Below are 18246 nucleotides of genomic sequence, written 5' to 3'. Positions count from 1 at the left end.
AGGCCTCTCCCCATTAACTAAGAAATGCAAATGTTCTAATTTTGATTCATACAGACCACACTTTAGAATTCAAAACAGAGCACACCTATCCAGCTAGGACTCTGGTGGGGGCAGCATTGAATCTGTACAGTTATTTTAGAATAGTCAAAATCTGTAAAACTGTAAATGTTTCCTCTAAGGACAAGGTATGTGGCTCTGGGAGTAAAGTTTTGGATTTTTCACAAACACATCGCCCACACCCCTGGGTGTACTACCACTGCCTCACCCTCTGACCTCAGCATGTTCTGCAACATGTTCCCTTTGATGGCCTCTGCAATGCACCCAGAAGTCACAATGATAAGCCACTATTTTTTAATCTACTGCAAGGAAAAAGTTAGCAAGATGATGACAAATGTGTGTTCTGCAAGAAAAGGAATACTGGGGACTCAGAAGAACCCACAAAACAAATCAAATGGATTGCCACCTTGGTTCTGTCTCTGAGCAGAATGTTTCCCAAAATACACTGAATGACATACTCGAAGTAGTTATTTTTTATCGCATATGCAGTGTGCAAGAAAGCCTGAATCCTGTTCTACTCTGTCCTCAAATTCCCTTGGTTCTTTGGTCTTTACGTAAATGTCTCTTCTCAGTGGGGAGAGTAGCAATGTTGAGATCTTCCCAAGTTGCTTAATGTCTGGCTCAGTAGAAGACAGGTACATTCACAAATTGGCTCCATTCTTCACTCTTCACATATCAGGTAGTCTCTCGAAAATTCCACTTCACACCAGTGAGAGAATAGGTTTGACCTGAAAGCATAAACTTTAATGTTCTTATTAACACAGTTTTTTCCCAGATGCCCTGAGTCAGAGGGTCCCATTGGCAGTGGCACGTAAGTGGTGTGTGTGTGTGTGTGTGTGTGTGTGTGTGTGTGTGTGGTCACATTTGTGCTATGTGCCAATTAGGCGAAGGCCAGAGAGCAGACTTACCTTAACAAGTTAAACATATGGAGTGGATTCCAGAAACAAGTGTGCACCTCTACCTCTAAGGCTTTAATTGACATTCTTACCTCAACAAGTGTACAAAGTAAAATCTTGTGAACTTTTTTTTGGTTTCATTATGGACTTTATTAGAAAAAGTTAGTGTAAAAAACATTCCATTTCATAAAATTCAGAGAAGACAGTGAAAGTATACTTTGTAGCTATAGTAATCACTTTTTAATCACAAATAAGGTAAGGTCTCAATTACTGCCTAAGCAAACACAATTCTGTTAGGTTCTATTTATTGCAAGCCCAGGCAAGAAACACTGCAGGTATTGGAAGGGAGCCCAATGTTGTATTTGTGTTTGAGGCTGCAGAAAGGTAAATGGCATGTTCTGACTATGGCATCAGAACATTGTAGCCTGAACAAGGGTAACTTGCCTAATGTGTCCTGCAGTGGAGTGTACTTAGTAATTGTACCCATGCATTAAAATTCTCATTTCTGTCATAAAGAGAGTAATCAGTTTTCTTCCTGAAAGATTGTGTTTTACTCAGTTTCATGTGGCTTCTCCCTCTCAGAACTGCTTCTAGGGACATTGCTCCTCTGGGGACAGCATCCTGAGATACCCACTTTGCTTTCCCTGACTCGATTTGGTCATTTAATAGCAGCCAAAATGCCAGGATGCAGAGCTGGTGAAAGCCCCCTCCCTGAACCCGGCGTGAGTCAGCTCTCCCCTTTATTCAAACCTGATGCCACACTAGGACAACAGGCATCACACTGGGTCAAGGACATTATTTACAAGTTAATGTGGGATTCTGTTTGATTATGAAATGTTTACTTATATTTAAGCTTATTGAAAATATAGCTAAATATACGCTCCTGAATTCTGAGAGTGTTTGTGACTGGCTAAAACACAAGTGTGCCCTTGCAAAATTTCCTGACTGGCCGGATCTAAAAATCTGTGGAATCTCACTTCAGTGTTCTATTCAGTAAAAACATTCTAGTGAAGAGCTGTGACTGATGTTAAGGGCCCTGAGGGGTGGTAGCAGCTGCTAGTGCAGCCTTGGGTGCTGTCCATGGTTCTGAATTCTCTGAGGGCCTGCACAGGTTTCACTTGCATCTTCGGAGATGTCCTTTTAATCTTGGCCTGCGTCTTGTCCTCTTTCTCTGTCTTTACCAAGGCATTTTCTCAGGTGCCTTTATCTTCCATGACATAGCTGGCAGGTTGCACAAATTCATACTGTGAGACCTGTGGTATTTGGTAGAAGCAGGTTGGAGAAAGCCATACTCTGAGATCTCTGCTATTTGGTGGGGGACACATAGCATACCTCCACCATCCTCACCATGACATTTATCAGGTACTTGGTGGTCCAGATGAGGGACAAGGTGGTGTTTTCCCCAAAGACAATGAGCTCCCCACCATGGTCCTGCACCTTGGCCTTGACTTTGCTGCAGATGTGACATTGGAGGGCAATGCGCTGTAGGGATGCCTGCAGGTCCTGCTTGCAAGCACATCTTGGCAATGGTCTGCAGTGGCGTGGCCACACTTGTCTATCTTGAATCCCACCTTGGCAGCACTATGTATCTGATGTATTTTTGAGTGATCTCAACTTTGAGTGAAGACCTTGGCCTCCACCATGAACCCACTCATCTGCCTGGGTCCCACAATCATGTTGTTACCACTGTCGCCCCTTTTGAACACTCAGCATCCAGGTGGTTCTTCTCTTCCTGGATGCTGCAACCCATTCCACAGTGTTCCTTTTCTGCTCTTGGGGAGGCTGAGTCATGATGGCCCTGGCACTCTGGCCCGCTATAGGCTGATCATATCCTGTCAAGATATTTGTCTTATTTCAGACAATGAAGTCATCACTCTCAAAGTCAGAGTAACCCAACTCCTCAGGAGTCCCTATCACCAGCACCACTTTCCTGGTGTCCCTCATGCCATTGCGCTCAAGGTAGGAGGCTTCAATCAACTCATTTATTCTCATCCATGGGCTGATGGGATCCAAGCTGAGGGCTTCCACCAAGCTTCTATCCAAGCTTGGTAGCTTCCAGCACCTTCTCTGTGTGGTCCCCTAGCCCATAGATGTCCATTGCTGAAGTGACTGCAGAAATGACCCATACTGCTTGGCACCAGGTGGCACCAACTGTGTAGTCCCGCCCATCCACATCTTTCTCATGGGGAACAATGACACATTTGTTTACATCTTCCAATATGTGATTCTCTGAGACAGCCAGGAAGTCATCAATTGAGATGACATCACCGACAGCGTCTGGCAGGACATGGAGTTGTTTTACCCATTGTTCTTTCAAAAGATCCATGTACTGGACTTGCAGCCAAGATGGAGAAGTAGGTAGACACACTGTGCCTCCTTGCACAGCCAAAATAAACACAACAATTTAGAAGCAAAACAACAACCAGAACTGACAAATCATCGAAATGTATGGAAGTTGAACAACCAGGGAGTTAAAACATAGACACATTCACCCAGGCTGGTAGAAAGGGCGGGTCAGATGGCCAGGAGGAGAAGGATTGAGACACAAAAAGCAGTGGCACTGGGCACGCAAGGCACCCTGGGCACGCAAGATAGTGGTGGGGGGACCCTGGGTTCAGGGTGGCAACAGGCAGACCCAACGCGGTGGTGTTTGTGAAGTTAGGCAATGTGTGCAGGGCAGGTGGCTGACAAGTCAGTCCCATGTTTGTGTGCAGATAAACCACAAACTGGGGAGAAAGACAGACTGCTCAACCCAGGGTCCCAGCTCTGGGAAATAAAGCCTCAAAACACCGATTAAAAACACCTGTGAAGGTTGAAGCACTGGGGAAAACTTCCAACCTCACAGTAGAGTTCCTTGAAGAGACCCACAGGGTCCTAGAACACACACAAGCCCACCCACATGGAAATCAGCACCAGAAAGGCCCAGTTTGCTTGGGGAAAGCAGCGGACTGAGATACAACAGAGAGTAGAGCAAGCAGCACTGTTCCTTCTTGGACTCTGCCCCCACATACAGCATCACAACCCAGTGAAATGAGTTGACCCACACAGGTGAACAACTAAGTCTCTGCCCCTCATATGTAACAAGCATGACAAGAAAAAATGGTCCAAATGAAAGAACAGATCAAAACTCCACAGCAAATATAACTACGTGACCAAGATATAGCCAACCTATCAATGCACAGTTCAATGCACTGCTGATCAGGATGCTCACAGAATTGGTTGAATTTGGTCGCAAATTAGATGGAAAAGTGAAGGCTACACTAAGTGAAATGAACCAAAATGTACAGGGAACCAATAGTGATGGAAACCAAACTGGGACTCAACTAAAAGGAGTGGACCAGGAAAAAGAAACAACCAAACAGAAAAGAAAGAAGAAACAAGAATTCAAAAAAATGAGGAGAGGCTTGGGAACCTCCAAGACATCTTTAAGCATTCCAACATCCGAATTATAGGGGTATCAGAAAGGGAAGAGGAAGAGCTACAAGGGGAAAAATTATTTGGACAAATAATGAAGGAGGATTTCTGCAATCTGGCAAAGGAAACAGACTTCCAGGAAGTCCAGGAAGCTCAGAGAGTTTCTAAGAAGGTGGATCCAAGAAGGAATGCACCAATTACATACTTACATTACCCGAGATGAAAATGAAGGAGAGAATTCTAGAAGAAGCAAGAGGTAAAGAAACAGTACCCTACAAAGGAGTACCCATCAGACTGTCGGCTGATTTCCCAAAAGAAACCTTGCAGGCAAGAAAGGACTGGAAAGAAGTATTCCAAGCCCTGAAAGGCAAGGGCCTACATCCAATATTGCTCTATCCAGCAGAGCTTTCATTTACTATGGAAGTGCAAATAAAATGCTTTCAGATAAGGTCCAGTTAAAGAAGTTCATCATCACCAAGCCCTTATTTATTTTATTTTATTTTATTTTATTTTATTTTATTTTATTTTATTTTATTTTATTTTATTTTATTTTTATTTAATTCTTGTTCAAGTACAGTTTTCTGTCTTATATTCCCAGCCCTGCCTGCTCCCCCCCAGTGCTCCCCACCTCCCTCCCATCTCCGCCCCTCACCCTTAGTTATTGTCCATGTGTCCTTTATACTTGTTCATGTGAGTCCTTCCCCTCTTCCCCTGTGATTCTCTCCCCTCTCCCTTCTGGACCCTGTCAACCTGTTCTGTATTTGAGTGTCATTGGTCATATTTTGCTTCCTTGTTTGTTTTGTTGTTTAGATGCCTGTTAATGGTGAGATCATATGGTATTTGTCTTTTACCGCCTGGCTTATTTCGCTCAGCATAATGCTTTCCAGTTCCATCCATGATGTTGCAAAGGAAGGAGCTGCTTCTTTCTTTCTGCAGCATAGAATTCCATTGTGTAAATGTACCATAGCTTTTTGATCCAGTCATTGACCAATGGGCATCTAGGTTGCTTCCAACTCTTGGCTATTGTGAATTGTGCTGCTATGAACATCGGGGTGCATAGGTTCTTTTGGATTGGTGTTTCAGGGTTCTTAGAATGTACTCCTAGAGGTGGAATTGCTGGGTCAAAAGGCAGGCTCATTTTTAGTTTTCTTAGAAAATTCCATACTGTTTTCCATAGTGGTTGTACCAGTCTGCAATCCCACCAACAGTGAACTAGGGTCCCCTTTTCCCCACAACCTCTCCAACACTTCTTGTTTGTTTCTTTGTTTATGATAGCCATTCTGACTGGTGTTAAGTGGTATCTCATTGTGGTTTTAATTTGAAAGCTAGTGATATCCAGCATCTTTTCATGTGTCTCTGGATCCTCTGTATGCCCTCCTTGGAGAAATGTCTGTTCAAGTCCTTTGCCCATTTTTTTAATTGGGTTGCTCATCTTCTTTGAGTGGAGTCGAGTGAGTTCTTTGTGTATTTTGGAGATTAAACCTTATTTTATGAAGTGTTAAAGGTACTTATCTAAGAAAAAGAAAATAAAAAACATGCATAGTAAAATGACAACAAACTCACAACTTTTAACAAAAACACCTAAAACAAAAACAAACTGAGCAAACAACTAGAACAGGAAAAGAACTACAGAAATGGAGCTCACAAGGAGGGATAGCAACAAGGTAGTGGGAGGGGGAGAGAGCGGGGAAAGGTAAAGAGAATAAGTAGCATAAATGGTAGGTAGAAAATAGACAGGAGGAGGATAAGAATAGTATGGTAAATGTAGAGGCTAAAGAACTTATGACACATGGACATGAACAAAAGAAGGGGAATGTGGGTGGGAGAGGAGGTGCAGGGTGGAGAGGAGTGAAGGAGGGAAATGGGATGACTGTAATAGCATAATCAATAAAATATATTTTTAAAAATCTATGTACTCTTTGGCCAGTTTACTCCATGGTTTTTCTGTGACAGCCAATGCAGCATCAATAAACTTAGGATAGAGGGCTTCTAGCAAGCAGGCTGGCAGATATTCAAACAAGCTTGATATCTTCTTCCTTGTTTGAAATGTAACAGGCCAAGTTGGTAACCTGACTTTGCTGGCACATTCCTGGAAAATCTGGGTACGCTCTTTAATTGCTTTCTTATTTCCATTCCTTGCAGCTTCAATCTGTACTAACAGGAGAACATTGGTTTCCAGGAATGAATCTGACCAGGGTTATGTGAAAGTTCCCAAAGTTCTCTGCATAGATCTTCATTCTTCATCATTTTACTGATTTCAGAATTGAGTTCATCTGTTCCTTTTTTAAACATTTATATATTTATTCATTTATTTACTAATGAAGAGAGATAGAGAGGGGGAGAAATATTGATGTGAAAGACAAACACTGATCCCTATGAGTCCCCACATGATCATGTTGGCCCACACCTTTCACTCCCTGTTGCCTTTTACCTGCCGTGATGTTAGGTTTATCCCCATGAGGATCCTGGATTTTATACTGTATTCCCAAGACTTGTTCAGTACCATCATTACTCGGTTTCAAAACACCATCTCCACACCTTTCAGCTGAACAAGTAATCTGTAGACACCTGCCATGTCAACCAAAAGAGCATCCAGCTAACAGGGAAGAGCAAAGCTCAAGCTGCCTGAACCACATTGCCTCACATCACAGAAAAGAGGACATTTGCACATTCCCCCACAGGCCTCTGGATCATTCACCTTGTTTTCCAATATCTTCTGCAGCAGAGACTAGCTTCTCCTTGAAAAACTGACTCTCCTTTGGAATTTTATCTCATTCCCAATTTTATCTCTCACTTGCTCATTCAACAGATGCAGCCAGAACCTAGGCCTTCTTGGAATGGCCTCTCTTCTCATTAGAGGTCCCCTTCCTACTGCTGCTCACCAGTCATAATGTGTGTAAGTAAGTTCTTCAACAATCTCTCCACTGCCAGAGTCATGATCTCTAGACTTTAGAGGATTACCCTCTGGAGCCTATGTTCTCTGCATAGACAGCAGGCATCTCTGTGGGGAAGGGAGCAAGCATAGGAATGTTCCAAGGCCCAGAACCAATGGACACCAGTTGGTCTCCCTTCCATCCAGCTCCAAGGAGAGAATTCCGGTGAACTCTCTCAGTAAAAATTCTAAAGAAATCCCTGGCTGGCATAGCTCAGTGGATTGAGCATGGGCCTGCGAACCAGAGGATCGCGGTTTGATTCCCAGTCAGGGCACATGCCTGGGTTGCAGGCCAGTTCCCAGTGGGGGACTCACGAGAAGCAACCATACATTGATACCTCTCTCCTTCTCTTCTTCCCTTCCCCTCTAAAGATAAATAAATAAAATCTTTAAAACAAAATCTGAAGAAAGTAGAAACAGAAAAAAACTGTTTAGAACCAATAAAATCAGTGTTCACAGCCAACAGCCAACATCACTCTAAAACAGTAAATGCTAAAGGCACTTCACTATAACAGGGGGAGAGAATCCCTGATGAACCCAGTATTAGTCAACATGGGTGTGCAAATTCTAAGTGTCACACTAAAATAAGAACATGAAATAATTCTAAATGTTTCCAAAGATCAAATGAAATTCTTCCACTTTCCAACAACACAAATCTTTCACCAGGAGGCATGAGACTGGATCACAGAGAACCACTAAGAGTATTAAAATGGCATGAGAAGATACATCGTATGTGGCTGAATACATGCTCAATATAGAAAAATACAACAGCTTGTGTATGCTGTAGGAGAGAGTGAGAAATAGAAACAGAAGAAAATGTCTCATTTGTACAAGTGACAGAACCATAAAATACCAAAGAACAAATCTAATGAATAAGGTAGTATATACTGTGTCTTTAGAAGACTAATTATAAAAATTTCAACCTTTCCAAAGTTGATATATTAATTCAATGTACTTTCACCCTGATAACACTGGAGCTTAATGAGGAACTAGATAAAATTATTTAAAATTCACATGGGACAATATATGTTTGGAAATGGCCAAGAAGTTTGGGAAGAACATTGAGTGGTTACTTTATACTCAGATATTGAAAGTGAATTAATAAAAAACTCTTCTTCATCCAGATTAGTGTAGCCTTAGAAATAGACAACTATACTGTGGAACATGATAGGTAACTCAAAAATAGATGCACACACAGAGAGAAAATATATGGCATAAATGGTGTCACAACTCAGTAGTTAAAAGGCTACTTTTTTTTTTGGTCAGACACTGCTACTAACCATCAACAAGAGAAAAAAACAAAACTTATATCTCTTACAATACGCAAAATCAAAACTGGCTTCAACACTGACACATAAGAAGTGAGGAATTTCAGTGAAATGGTTGGTGCAGGAGCTAGATTGCATGGGGTCAGAAGGTAGATTGGAGGTGAGCAGTGGGACCAGTCACTGGAATGTGACGCAGTAAACACTCCCACATCATGGGATGCACACACACGAGCTCTGGCACACACTTACCTGATCTACAGGTGCTTGGTTTTACTTTTCAGGCTGATGCAGGCCACTTTTTCCACCTAATGAAAAGTTCATAGTGGGTAAAGATAAGAGACTACAAGAAGATACTGATGGATTTATTAACATAACAAATACATTGACAAACTAACACATGAGCTTCATTGGTTAACAACTATGCTGGGCAACGCTGGATAAAAAATATTCTTGTGAAGTCTTATGTCTTAGAGTGGCAGATCTACAATGAGAGGGATTTAGAGAAGATGCTAAGGCCACATGCACATGAATGTCAGATGCTTAGGGGTTAATGAGGACGAATATTCACAAGGAATAGAAGACTTCTATTGTCCCCCTCACTACTAAAGCCTGTTCCAAAAGAAAGGTCTTTTTGGTGAGCAGAGGATAAAGTTAAGCAAAGTAAATAGTCTTGAGGATATTCTAGTGACTGTTAGCTCATTAGTTTCCTGGTCCATCTGACAGGACCTGGGGCCTTTTGTCCTCTTTTCCCAGGGAGTTGGTCCAGAATCCCTAAACCATTCCCCTCATACTCTCAAGAGTGACCCAACATAGTGCCTTTCTTCTCCAGGGTCAGTACGTAGAACACCTGATCATTTTCATCAGTCTAAGAGGCACCTATGGGTGCAGAGGACTCAACCTCCCATGACTGGGGGATACCTTGTTAGTTTATGACTTGCAGTCCTCCTGTTCCCTGTTCACATGTGGGCTGCCATACACTGAGGAGCACAAACCTCAAAGATAGCCAGCACACCTGCTCTGTGTGGGAAGGGACCCAAAAGCTAACAGAACAGGAGGCCTTCATGGCTTTCAGGCAGTTCTTCCTTGAAGTGGCTGTGTGTGACATCAGCACCCTGAGTAGAACACATCCACCCTGACAGAGCCTCCTACTAACCCAGTACCATCGGCTCCTGCTGGAAAGAGCTCAAAATGTAAAGAGTCCTTTACACTCAAGAATCTTCTCCTGGTGAAGAACACCACTACTACCCCACCTGGAAGTCTCCTAGGCCCAGAACAGGTCACATGAGCAGAGCCCCAAGCACCTTCTTTGCATACACCTGGATAGTCACTGTGACACTCAGAGGACTTGAAGCAACTTTTGGGTTACTTTTCTGTAATTTACTAAGTCTTTACCTTGGCACTGAATCTGTGAAACCTTCCAGAACTCAGCATTAGGGCAGGGTATGTGGCTATAATTTGATGTGTACAACCCTCCATATCTTGGATAACTTTCCTCCTAAGTTGAGATTCTTGGCTACAACACAGAAAGAAACATATAGCCAACCTTGGGCACTGGACTTATAACAAGAGTTGCTGAACAAGAGGAAGAAAGCCCTCTCTGATGCCCCTGGCCTTTCCCTGGTCGTGGATCTCCCTGATAGCAAGCAGTCAGATCATGGTTCGGGGACCAAGGCCTGCAGACAGGGGCCAGTGGAAGAGGGAAGTAGAGGTACAGCTGCTCACACGCATTCCAGAAGTCTCAGGGGGTACATCTCAGGGGCTCTTCAGTGCACAAGTCAGGGGAGGAAGTGGTAACATGCCTATAAAGTCTCTCAAAGGAGGCACATGGGTGGCGTGGGCACCATCACAGATCCTTGCAGCCTTGGGTAAAGCCTAACATGTATCTTTCCATTTTTGATACTTCTTATCAAACTAAAAGGTTATTGATAAATACTATTCTTAATGAGCTGGATCAGGCCTGCTTTTAATGTTATATATCCCTAGAAAGCATCATGTATTGGAAAAGATGAGGCCCACTTAGTCACATTGTTCTTCCTTAGAGGTCTTGACCAAGAAAGCACTTGTCACTTGATTGTGCACATGTGAAAAGGATAAGTCTGTGGCTCTGATGTCACTGGAGTCCAAGTATTCCTTTGGAGACTGGACCAAGACCGACAGTGAAATCTGCCACCCGAAGTTATTTTAATGAATTATCAACCACAGCCCATTAGGTCCTTCTTTGATTTTATTCAAAGCCAGGACACAGAGATCCCTCTCTGTAGAAATAAATTGTGTCCTGAAAAATACTGCCTACACTGAGCTCTTTGGAGTCTGGAGTTGCACCTGCACAGTCAATGCCATGTAGGATCTGACAGATGACGTGTACATCATCCATCAGTCTTGGTAAAAGGAAACAAGAATGCTTATGCAGGGGAGGTGGCACATGAGAACCAGTGTCACCAGATGATACATAAACTGTATCTTAAAGTAAATTTGGACATCATGACCAGAAGGGATGATGTCTTCAATGTTTCCACCCCCCACATTCCTGTTCCCCAGTTAGACAGAGAGAGTGAAGGAGCCCTGGGATTTCCACCACTGCTGAAGGACACCTGTCACAAGTGCATCCTGCTGAGGACTGTGTTCTAGGGATTCTGTGTGTCTTGGGATAAATAGTACCCACCCCACCCACCACCCTCCTGTACTCTTAGTTCCAAAATGCAGTACTTTCGGTAAAAAAAAAAAAAGAACAATAGCAGTCACTTAGATGTGATCATAAAACAGGATATGAAGTGATTGAAATGTGATGATCTTATTTAACTAAGAGATATTCCACTGAAACCAGAGCCAAATTCACAAGCACACTCAATTAGCATTTAGGATAAATCAACATTGCTCCTTGGCAAAGTTGATTAGATTCAGTCTGATATTTGTCTTTGGGGATGAGGTGGTTATTCTGTTTGACTCCTCACTTACATTTTTCCTTTTTGTTGCATAATTGAAACACCTGACTTTTACTGCCAGTTACTGTGCTGAGCATTGTTCCTGAATTAATTTATCCCTGTACAAATTGTTTGCTCTCAGTCTTCATGTACAACTGAGGAAACTGAGGCTGAAAGGGCCAGCACCTTGCAGAAGATCCCACATGTATAAAGTTTGACAACTGAGCTTAAACAGGTAGGCCCTAAAATTTGAATCTTCTTCACAACTCAGTAAGGGAATATATTCTAAATTTGGAAGATCCAAACAGCCCTGCAGAACTCAAAACAATGTGTAAAACTTCCTGAGTAAGATTCTCAAGTGGGCGGGATTGAAACTCTACAGTCTACAGAATAGTTGACTTTACATTTTCTAATATTTCGTAAGCAACAAGGTGTCTGTGCCTTGGTGTTTCCAGATTCCTTGTTACATCTGTGAGAAAATACCATGACATTATCTTTCAAGCTTTGCCTGTTTGCAATGTGTGGACCTCAGCATATTCTAGTTGCTGCTGGAGTTCCTGTTGCTAGTAGTGCCCTTATATCTAATGAGTCTCTCACAGGGTGAGACAGGTTTCTGGAACAAGAGAGTGGTGAACAGGCTGCCCTGCATTCAGCTGCATCATGAACTTCCAACTGTTCTCACAGTTTTCCTCAGGAGGTTATTGTAGATTTCTCTGAAAGGTGATCCACCATGTACACACCATGGCCAATTCATTGACTTCTTTCTTTATCTTACATTTCCCATTGTTTAAAGAAAATGGGACCAAAAGGATATTGGCCTTTGTTCTTTACTAGTCTTTAGTTCTAGGACAGTCTTAGGTTCAGAGAAGATAGAGCAGGCAGTACAGAGCTCCTATCTACCCTTATTTCCAGACAGGCACAGCCTTCCCTGTGATCAGCATTGCACTCCTGGGGGCTACAAACAGGAGGAGGACTATCCCTGTGGAAGCTGCTGCTGGGACCTTGAGGACCCAGCAGGTGCCAACCTCCACACTGACAAGAAAACTGTCAGGACTGTTTCCCACTTGATTTGATGGAACCCTGACTTGACCATGTTTGAAACCTTAGATGAGAGTGGGAGGATGGGACCTGGGGAAGTAGTCTTCCTCTTGGCATGGTGTTCTCTCAAGACCTAAACAACTGATATCTTCACAAATGCCCCACACCACTGACCTTTCTGCCTCGACTTGCCAAAGTGACCATAGCCCAGCAAGCATCCTTTTGCATTAAAGATACACCCAAAACAAACATTTCAGGAATGTGTGCTGATCCTCTTCTCTGTCCCAGGTACTAGGCTGAGAAACATGAGCAAAACCTGTCACAGCCCTCAATTAAGGAGTTAAATTCTAAGGAGGCTCCCATCAATCAACTGATTGTACATTTCTAAAACTCTAGTTAAGGAGCTGAAACCGGGGGTGGAGTGGGGGGGTTCCTGTCAGTCAACTGATTGTAGTTTTGTATAACTCCAGCCTCAGATTGCCACAGAGGAGATATGCATGGTGCCATCAATGGCTACTCAATCAAGTCACCAGGGCTGTGACCTTGGAGGTTGGAATTCGGCCACAGTGAGAAATAGAGGGCTGGAAGCCAGGCCTTGTGACCTGCCATGTCCAAGTAGGCAGGACCTGTGAGGCTCACTAGATACAAATAGCCCTGGGATCCCTAGGCTGCTGAGTCCAGCTGATAACTGATCATTGTTTTCTAAAGCTGAATTCAAAGCAACATCAACCATGAGACTGTCCCTGTGTGTCCTGCTGGTCACTCTGGCCCTTTGCTGCTATGAGGGTGAGTATAACTCTGAATGAGACTACCACCTGCCCAGGTACATAACCTTCTCTGAAGTAGGTAACTTATTTTAGGAAGGGGGTTGAACAGATCAGAATTCAAATGGGTCCTGCTACTTGGGGACTAACCGCCTGAATGTCAAGGGCTTCTGTATTAATTCTCAGCACCCTGAACCTTCTAGAAAATTCTTTCAGGCCAATTTGAAGAGCTTCCAACCTTAATACTCACTACTTGTCTATGGTCTATATTCAGAAGCAGCAGGATGAGATAAGATTTGGATGTGCATCATGGTTCTGCCACTCAGCAGCACTATGACTTGAACAAAATGCTCAACCTCCCAAGTTTCCTCTCATCTTTGGTTTTCACAGCCACCAGCAAGAGCAGCTATGACTACGGAGTGAGACAAAGGGTGTCAGGAGCTACCTCTAGGCCTCAATAGCTGTTCTCCTTCCCAGAGTCTATGGTGCCAGTAGAGTCCACAGCTCTCTGTCTTTCAGACTCATAGAATACTCCAGCTGAGGGTTTTAGTGGAGTTCTCAGTTCAAGAAGAGCCAGTGTGATCTGGCTCTCTCAGGAATCAGTCAGGAGCAGCAGCACTCAACACAACCACACGCCCTGCTCCTTTTCTGGGAGTCCACCCAGAATTGGAAGAACCAGTGCAATCTCAGGGCCCCACTGGTTGCATTTCTAGGTGACTTCTAGCCACTCATCCAACAGTATTGTTTTGTGTCGTTATGCCTTTGACCCTGCCCAAGTGCTTTTGACTTTTTCTCTTTCGTCCGACTCTCTGAACTCCTCTTTCTCCCTGTTGCCTCTGATCTAATCTGTTTCCATCTCTGAATAGTTGCTGTCTTAATACATTATATGGGTGCCCGAAAGGAAGCATTCTCTGCTGCAGGTGGTTGTAAAGACAGGAGGGCATAATGCGGGGTGTTGGTGGAGAAACCAGACCAGAAAGAGTGGTTACTTCAGATCTCAGCAAAATCCCTGTGGAGCTGAAATCAGGGCCAGGTAGCTACCTCCCACTGTCTCAATGGAATTCTCTATTCAGTGCAGACCAGAAGAGCTAGTCGTGGTTCATGTGTAAGCCTCAGATTCCTTTCTAAACTTCTTAGCTGTTTTCACCCAATGACATAATTCTACTGTTTAACTTACTCTCAGAAGAGCATCTTCCAACACTCAATCGTTGTCCCTGCTCCTTTCCAGACTTGCTCGCTGTTCTCTGATCTCTGTGAGATTATCCTCTCCCACTCTGCTGCAAAGACTGATCACTAAGAGCTCCTCTTTCCTCATGTCCAAGACAATAGAACCTGTCACTGTAATGACAGGCCAAACTCGAGTTTCTAAAATTCAGGGAAAGTGAGTTTCAGCAAAGCAGGAGAGTCTTTAAAAGGCCTACTGAACTGGGGCTCAGTGAACATGTTCTCCAGAACCTGCTGCTTGCTCGGTGATTTGAGCAAGTCACAACTTCTAGGATTTTCCATTGTCATTGGTACATTTATTGAACAGGACCACAAAACCCCTAGTGTTCCTGTCTAAGTCAGAGAGGCATGGGGGGAAATCCCACGGTTTTGAGAGTGACTTCCTTTCATTAATTGTATTTCTTCTTATTCTGCTCCAGGAAATGCAAAGGTCTGTCCAGCAGTGATATCTGAATTTAGAAGCTTCTTCTTCGATCCTATAAACCTATACAAAACCCATCTTCAGATGTTTGCTCCACCTAAAGAAGCTGTCGAGGCCATTGTAAACGTGAAGCAATGCGTAGGACATAGGTCCCTAGAGGGCAGAGAGAGACTTTACAATTTTCTGGTAAATTGTTTTTCCTTCCTCTGTAGGGGCTTCTGCTCAGCTGCATGGCCAGGAGGGAGGTCATGGTACTGCACTGGGCACAGGGCAAGGAGGCATCTGCCCCTCTTCTCACCTTTGAAACAGTGGCTGGTGGCCACAGGGTGGATGATGACATGACACCTACTAAGCGAGATTAAGGCTGCACAGTACATGTAGCATGTTCCTCTTTCTCGGGTGACCCCTTTGGGCAGGTATACCCAGTGTCTTGGGGAGTGCAACCAGGCCCCAGGTGGTGATGCTGAAAGGCAGAGACTGCTGCCTCCCTGCCTGGGAGGTTTCAGAGGTTGGAAGACCAGTTCCTCACCCAGGAGCATAGTCCCTGGAGATTCTCATGGAAGTTGGGGAGTGCTGGAGAGGAGACAGTGAGAGGGACAGCATTGTCCCAGGCCATCTGTCAGGGTGGAGAGGTGGCTGACTGGTGGCTCCACCAGCTCTCAAAGAGTGTGCCCCTCCCTGTCTCTCCTCCCCACTTTCCCAGCCCTGCCCAATCATGTCCAATGGACAGAGACCCTCCCTGTTATACCGTCTTCAGCCTCTCTTGGAGCTGAAACACTTCTGTTATGTGTTTGCAAGGAAAGTGGAAGCAGAGGGTTCTACATGCAGAGCTCACTTGTGCTGCTGTGGATGAGAATAATTCTACCAAGACATGATCTGCTTGGGAAAGAAGGCTGACCAGTCTCTCAGAGGAGAAAAGTTTTTTAGCCTCTCTCCCAAAGGGCTTTTATTGAGTTTGGCTTGCATAGGGGTGCATATCACAAAAAAAGAGGTGTGGTTTACAGATAACATTTCTGAGATTGGGGTTCCTTTCGAGTCACAGTCTGGTGACAGTGTGACACCTATCAGCTGAAAAACCTTGGGAAACAAACTGATTTTGTGCTTGGACCATTAACATTTAAATTCAGGGCATTCTTAGCAAAGCAGGTTTCATGGGACTTCATGCATTGTCTCTGAGACCTGTTGGTCATCCTCCAGGATCTGCCAGTTCCCTCACAGGGATGCACCTCCCATCAGCATTGTTTCAGGCTGGAATCAGGTGGGGGCAGCAAGACAGCCAAGAGGTTAGGAGACATTTTACAGATACAATGAGGACTCAGGCTGTGATAAGGCCAAGGGGTGAGGGGTGTTTCCCTTCTGCACAATCCCCTGAGTTCTTCCCAATGGCCCCTTTGTGGCTGTGCCCATCTTAGGTTGTTTCTTTCTTCAGGAATCTTACCCATCACTGGCTATCCAGCCATCCTCCAGGGGACACAGAGGGTGAAGAAAAGGAACAGAGGCTGTTTTGGTGGGAGAATAGGCTCCCTTTGATGGGAGAATATGGTTTGCCTCCTTAGTGGCCTATGGTCTCAGGCCCCCTAGACAAGGGGACTGTTCACCTATTGGCATGGTTATATCTCCTGAAACCAGGCAGGATGGTCCCCAAAGAAGAAATCAGATACTTACAATCATTTCCCAGCTGGTCCACTCCTGGAATGAGGTTAGGTTTGCCACAGATTTCCACACAGGCTACATGCTCAGTGTGGGGAAGTCCATGTGCTCTCAGGTTGATTTCCACACAGAGGACAGCACATCCCCTGCAGGCTGAACATCCCACATCCCCTCCGATCCCTATCCTGTTCTCTCACCCAGCATCCAGTTTTGAGGGAAAATGTAGAACTCTGAGATCTGATACTCAGAGGAAGGAGATTCTGGGCTGTTCGGCCCAACCCTTTACCCTCTCCAGGCCCCATTAGAAACCCGAGTCCCAAGCCTGAGTCACTTGGGGTTTATTTGTTGGGCTATGGACTTGTTCCTCCCTGTCCTGCACAGTTTTGGTGTGGCTGCACCAGGACTATTGAATTCCCCACCCACTCAGCTCTCCTGACTGGTGGCACCATGTGCCTTTGCTGGAGATGTCCCAGCGCATGTTGCTGTGAACAGAAGACCCTGTGAAGGTGTCATTTCCAGGGGCAGCATGACTGGCACCCCTGTCTCTCTTTCTCTATTTCAGAAAAATATGGCTTCCAAATGTAACAACAACTAGACTATAAGAATCTGACATACCAGTGCCTCATCATTTAAGGATGGCCTGATCACCCCCAGAAAATCTGAAGGTTTCAATGTCTTGCTCAAATAAAGTATTTGCCCTGCACTTCTCTATGTCTTGCTTTCGCCCAACAGTCTGTCCCTGGAGTCATGGTGGTTCTCATCATGAAGTGGTCACTGGTTGGTGTCCATAGTACATTTCAGTGATACAGCATTCAGTGAGCATGGTGGCCTGATGGAAGGATCCCAGAGAGACTGCTGGCTCAAGAGCCATCCCACATCCCTGCACAGACCCCAAGCCATGGGACCATGAGAGAAAATGAAATTAGGGATCAAAATCCCACCTAAGGGTCCTGCCCCTGGGCTTTGCTGAGGGAACCACCACCTCCCTGAGAAGTCACACAATTCCCAACCTTCAGCCCCACTGCTGTTTCATTCCCATCAGAAGTACAAACAGCCTGCCTGGTTCTCACCCCTCCCTGGGTTTCCATGCTGGGGAATTTCCATGCAGAGTAATTTGTTTTCTGTCCACTTCTCACTTTGTAGTGAGTCTTGGGGCTCAGCCTTCAGGGAACTCTTTGCTCTCTGGACACTCACATTGCTCACCACCCTCGGCAACTCTTCTTCTCTCCAACTCCCCCTCAAAGCACAGAAACTAGCACCCCGCTGCCATCTAGGCAGTGCCATGCACACAGTCCGCACTTACTGCAGGAGGAACAGTCCCCTGAACAGTGTTGTGCCCAGCCAAACCCTCCCCTGGGCGTCCTGCCCAAGTGATAGGCCCACCCTCCAGGGAGACCACTGACACAGAGCACTGGGAAAACCCTAGGCTCTGGGATCAGTTTCCAGTGTCTGCCTGAACTCAACACCACGTACTTGGTGTCTTCTCAGAAGGTGTTTTCTTCAGATGTGGGGAACAAAAGTCTAATGTCTGGGAGACTCTGCCCAAATCACACCATCAGGAGGGCCAAGCTGGCACTGGAGAAGTGAGGTGAACATTTGTTCCTGGCTGCTTTCACCTTTGAAGGTTGATGGCAGTCCTTATCTGGTGCCCACATCACTCC

At 44.7% G+C, this 18246-nt stretch overlaps 1 protein-coding gene and 1 pseudogene across 1 annotated transcript; one reads left to right on the top strand and one right to left on the bottom strand.

Annotated features, from left to right (window-relative positions):
* Positions 1 to 1957: 1957 nt before the first annotated feature.
* LOC118981637 (catenin alpha-1-like) lies at positions 1958 to 10934 on the bottom strand (annotated as a pseudogene).
* Positions 10935 to 13179: 2245 nt separating this feature from the next.
* LOC118981589 (secretoglobin family 1D member 2-like) lies at positions 13180 to 17288 on the top strand. Its single transcript, XM_037038393.1, has 3 exons — positions 13180 to 13312; positions 14934 to 15121; positions 17148 to 17288. Exons 1-3 carry the CDS (start codon positions 13258 to 13260, stop codon positions 17178 to 17180), a joined length of 276 nt encoding a protein of 91 aa, XP_036894288.1. The 5' UTR covers positions 13180 to 13257; the 3' UTR covers positions 17181 to 17288.
* Positions 17289 to 18246: the final 958 nt, after the last annotated feature.

The sequence above is a fragment of the Sturnira hondurensis genome, unplaced genomic scaffold, assembly GCF_014824575.4.
Source record: "Sturnira hondurensis isolate 20B ecotype Veracruz unplaced genomic scaffold, ASM1482457v3 Scaffold0024385, whole genome shotgun sequence".
NCBI classification, from domain to species: Eukaryota; Metazoa; Chordata; class Mammalia; order Chiroptera; family Phyllostomidae; genus Sturnira; species Sturnira hondurensis.
The sequence above is the reverse complement of the archived record's forward strand: the minus strand, read 5'-3'. Positions and strand labels throughout refer to the sequence as shown.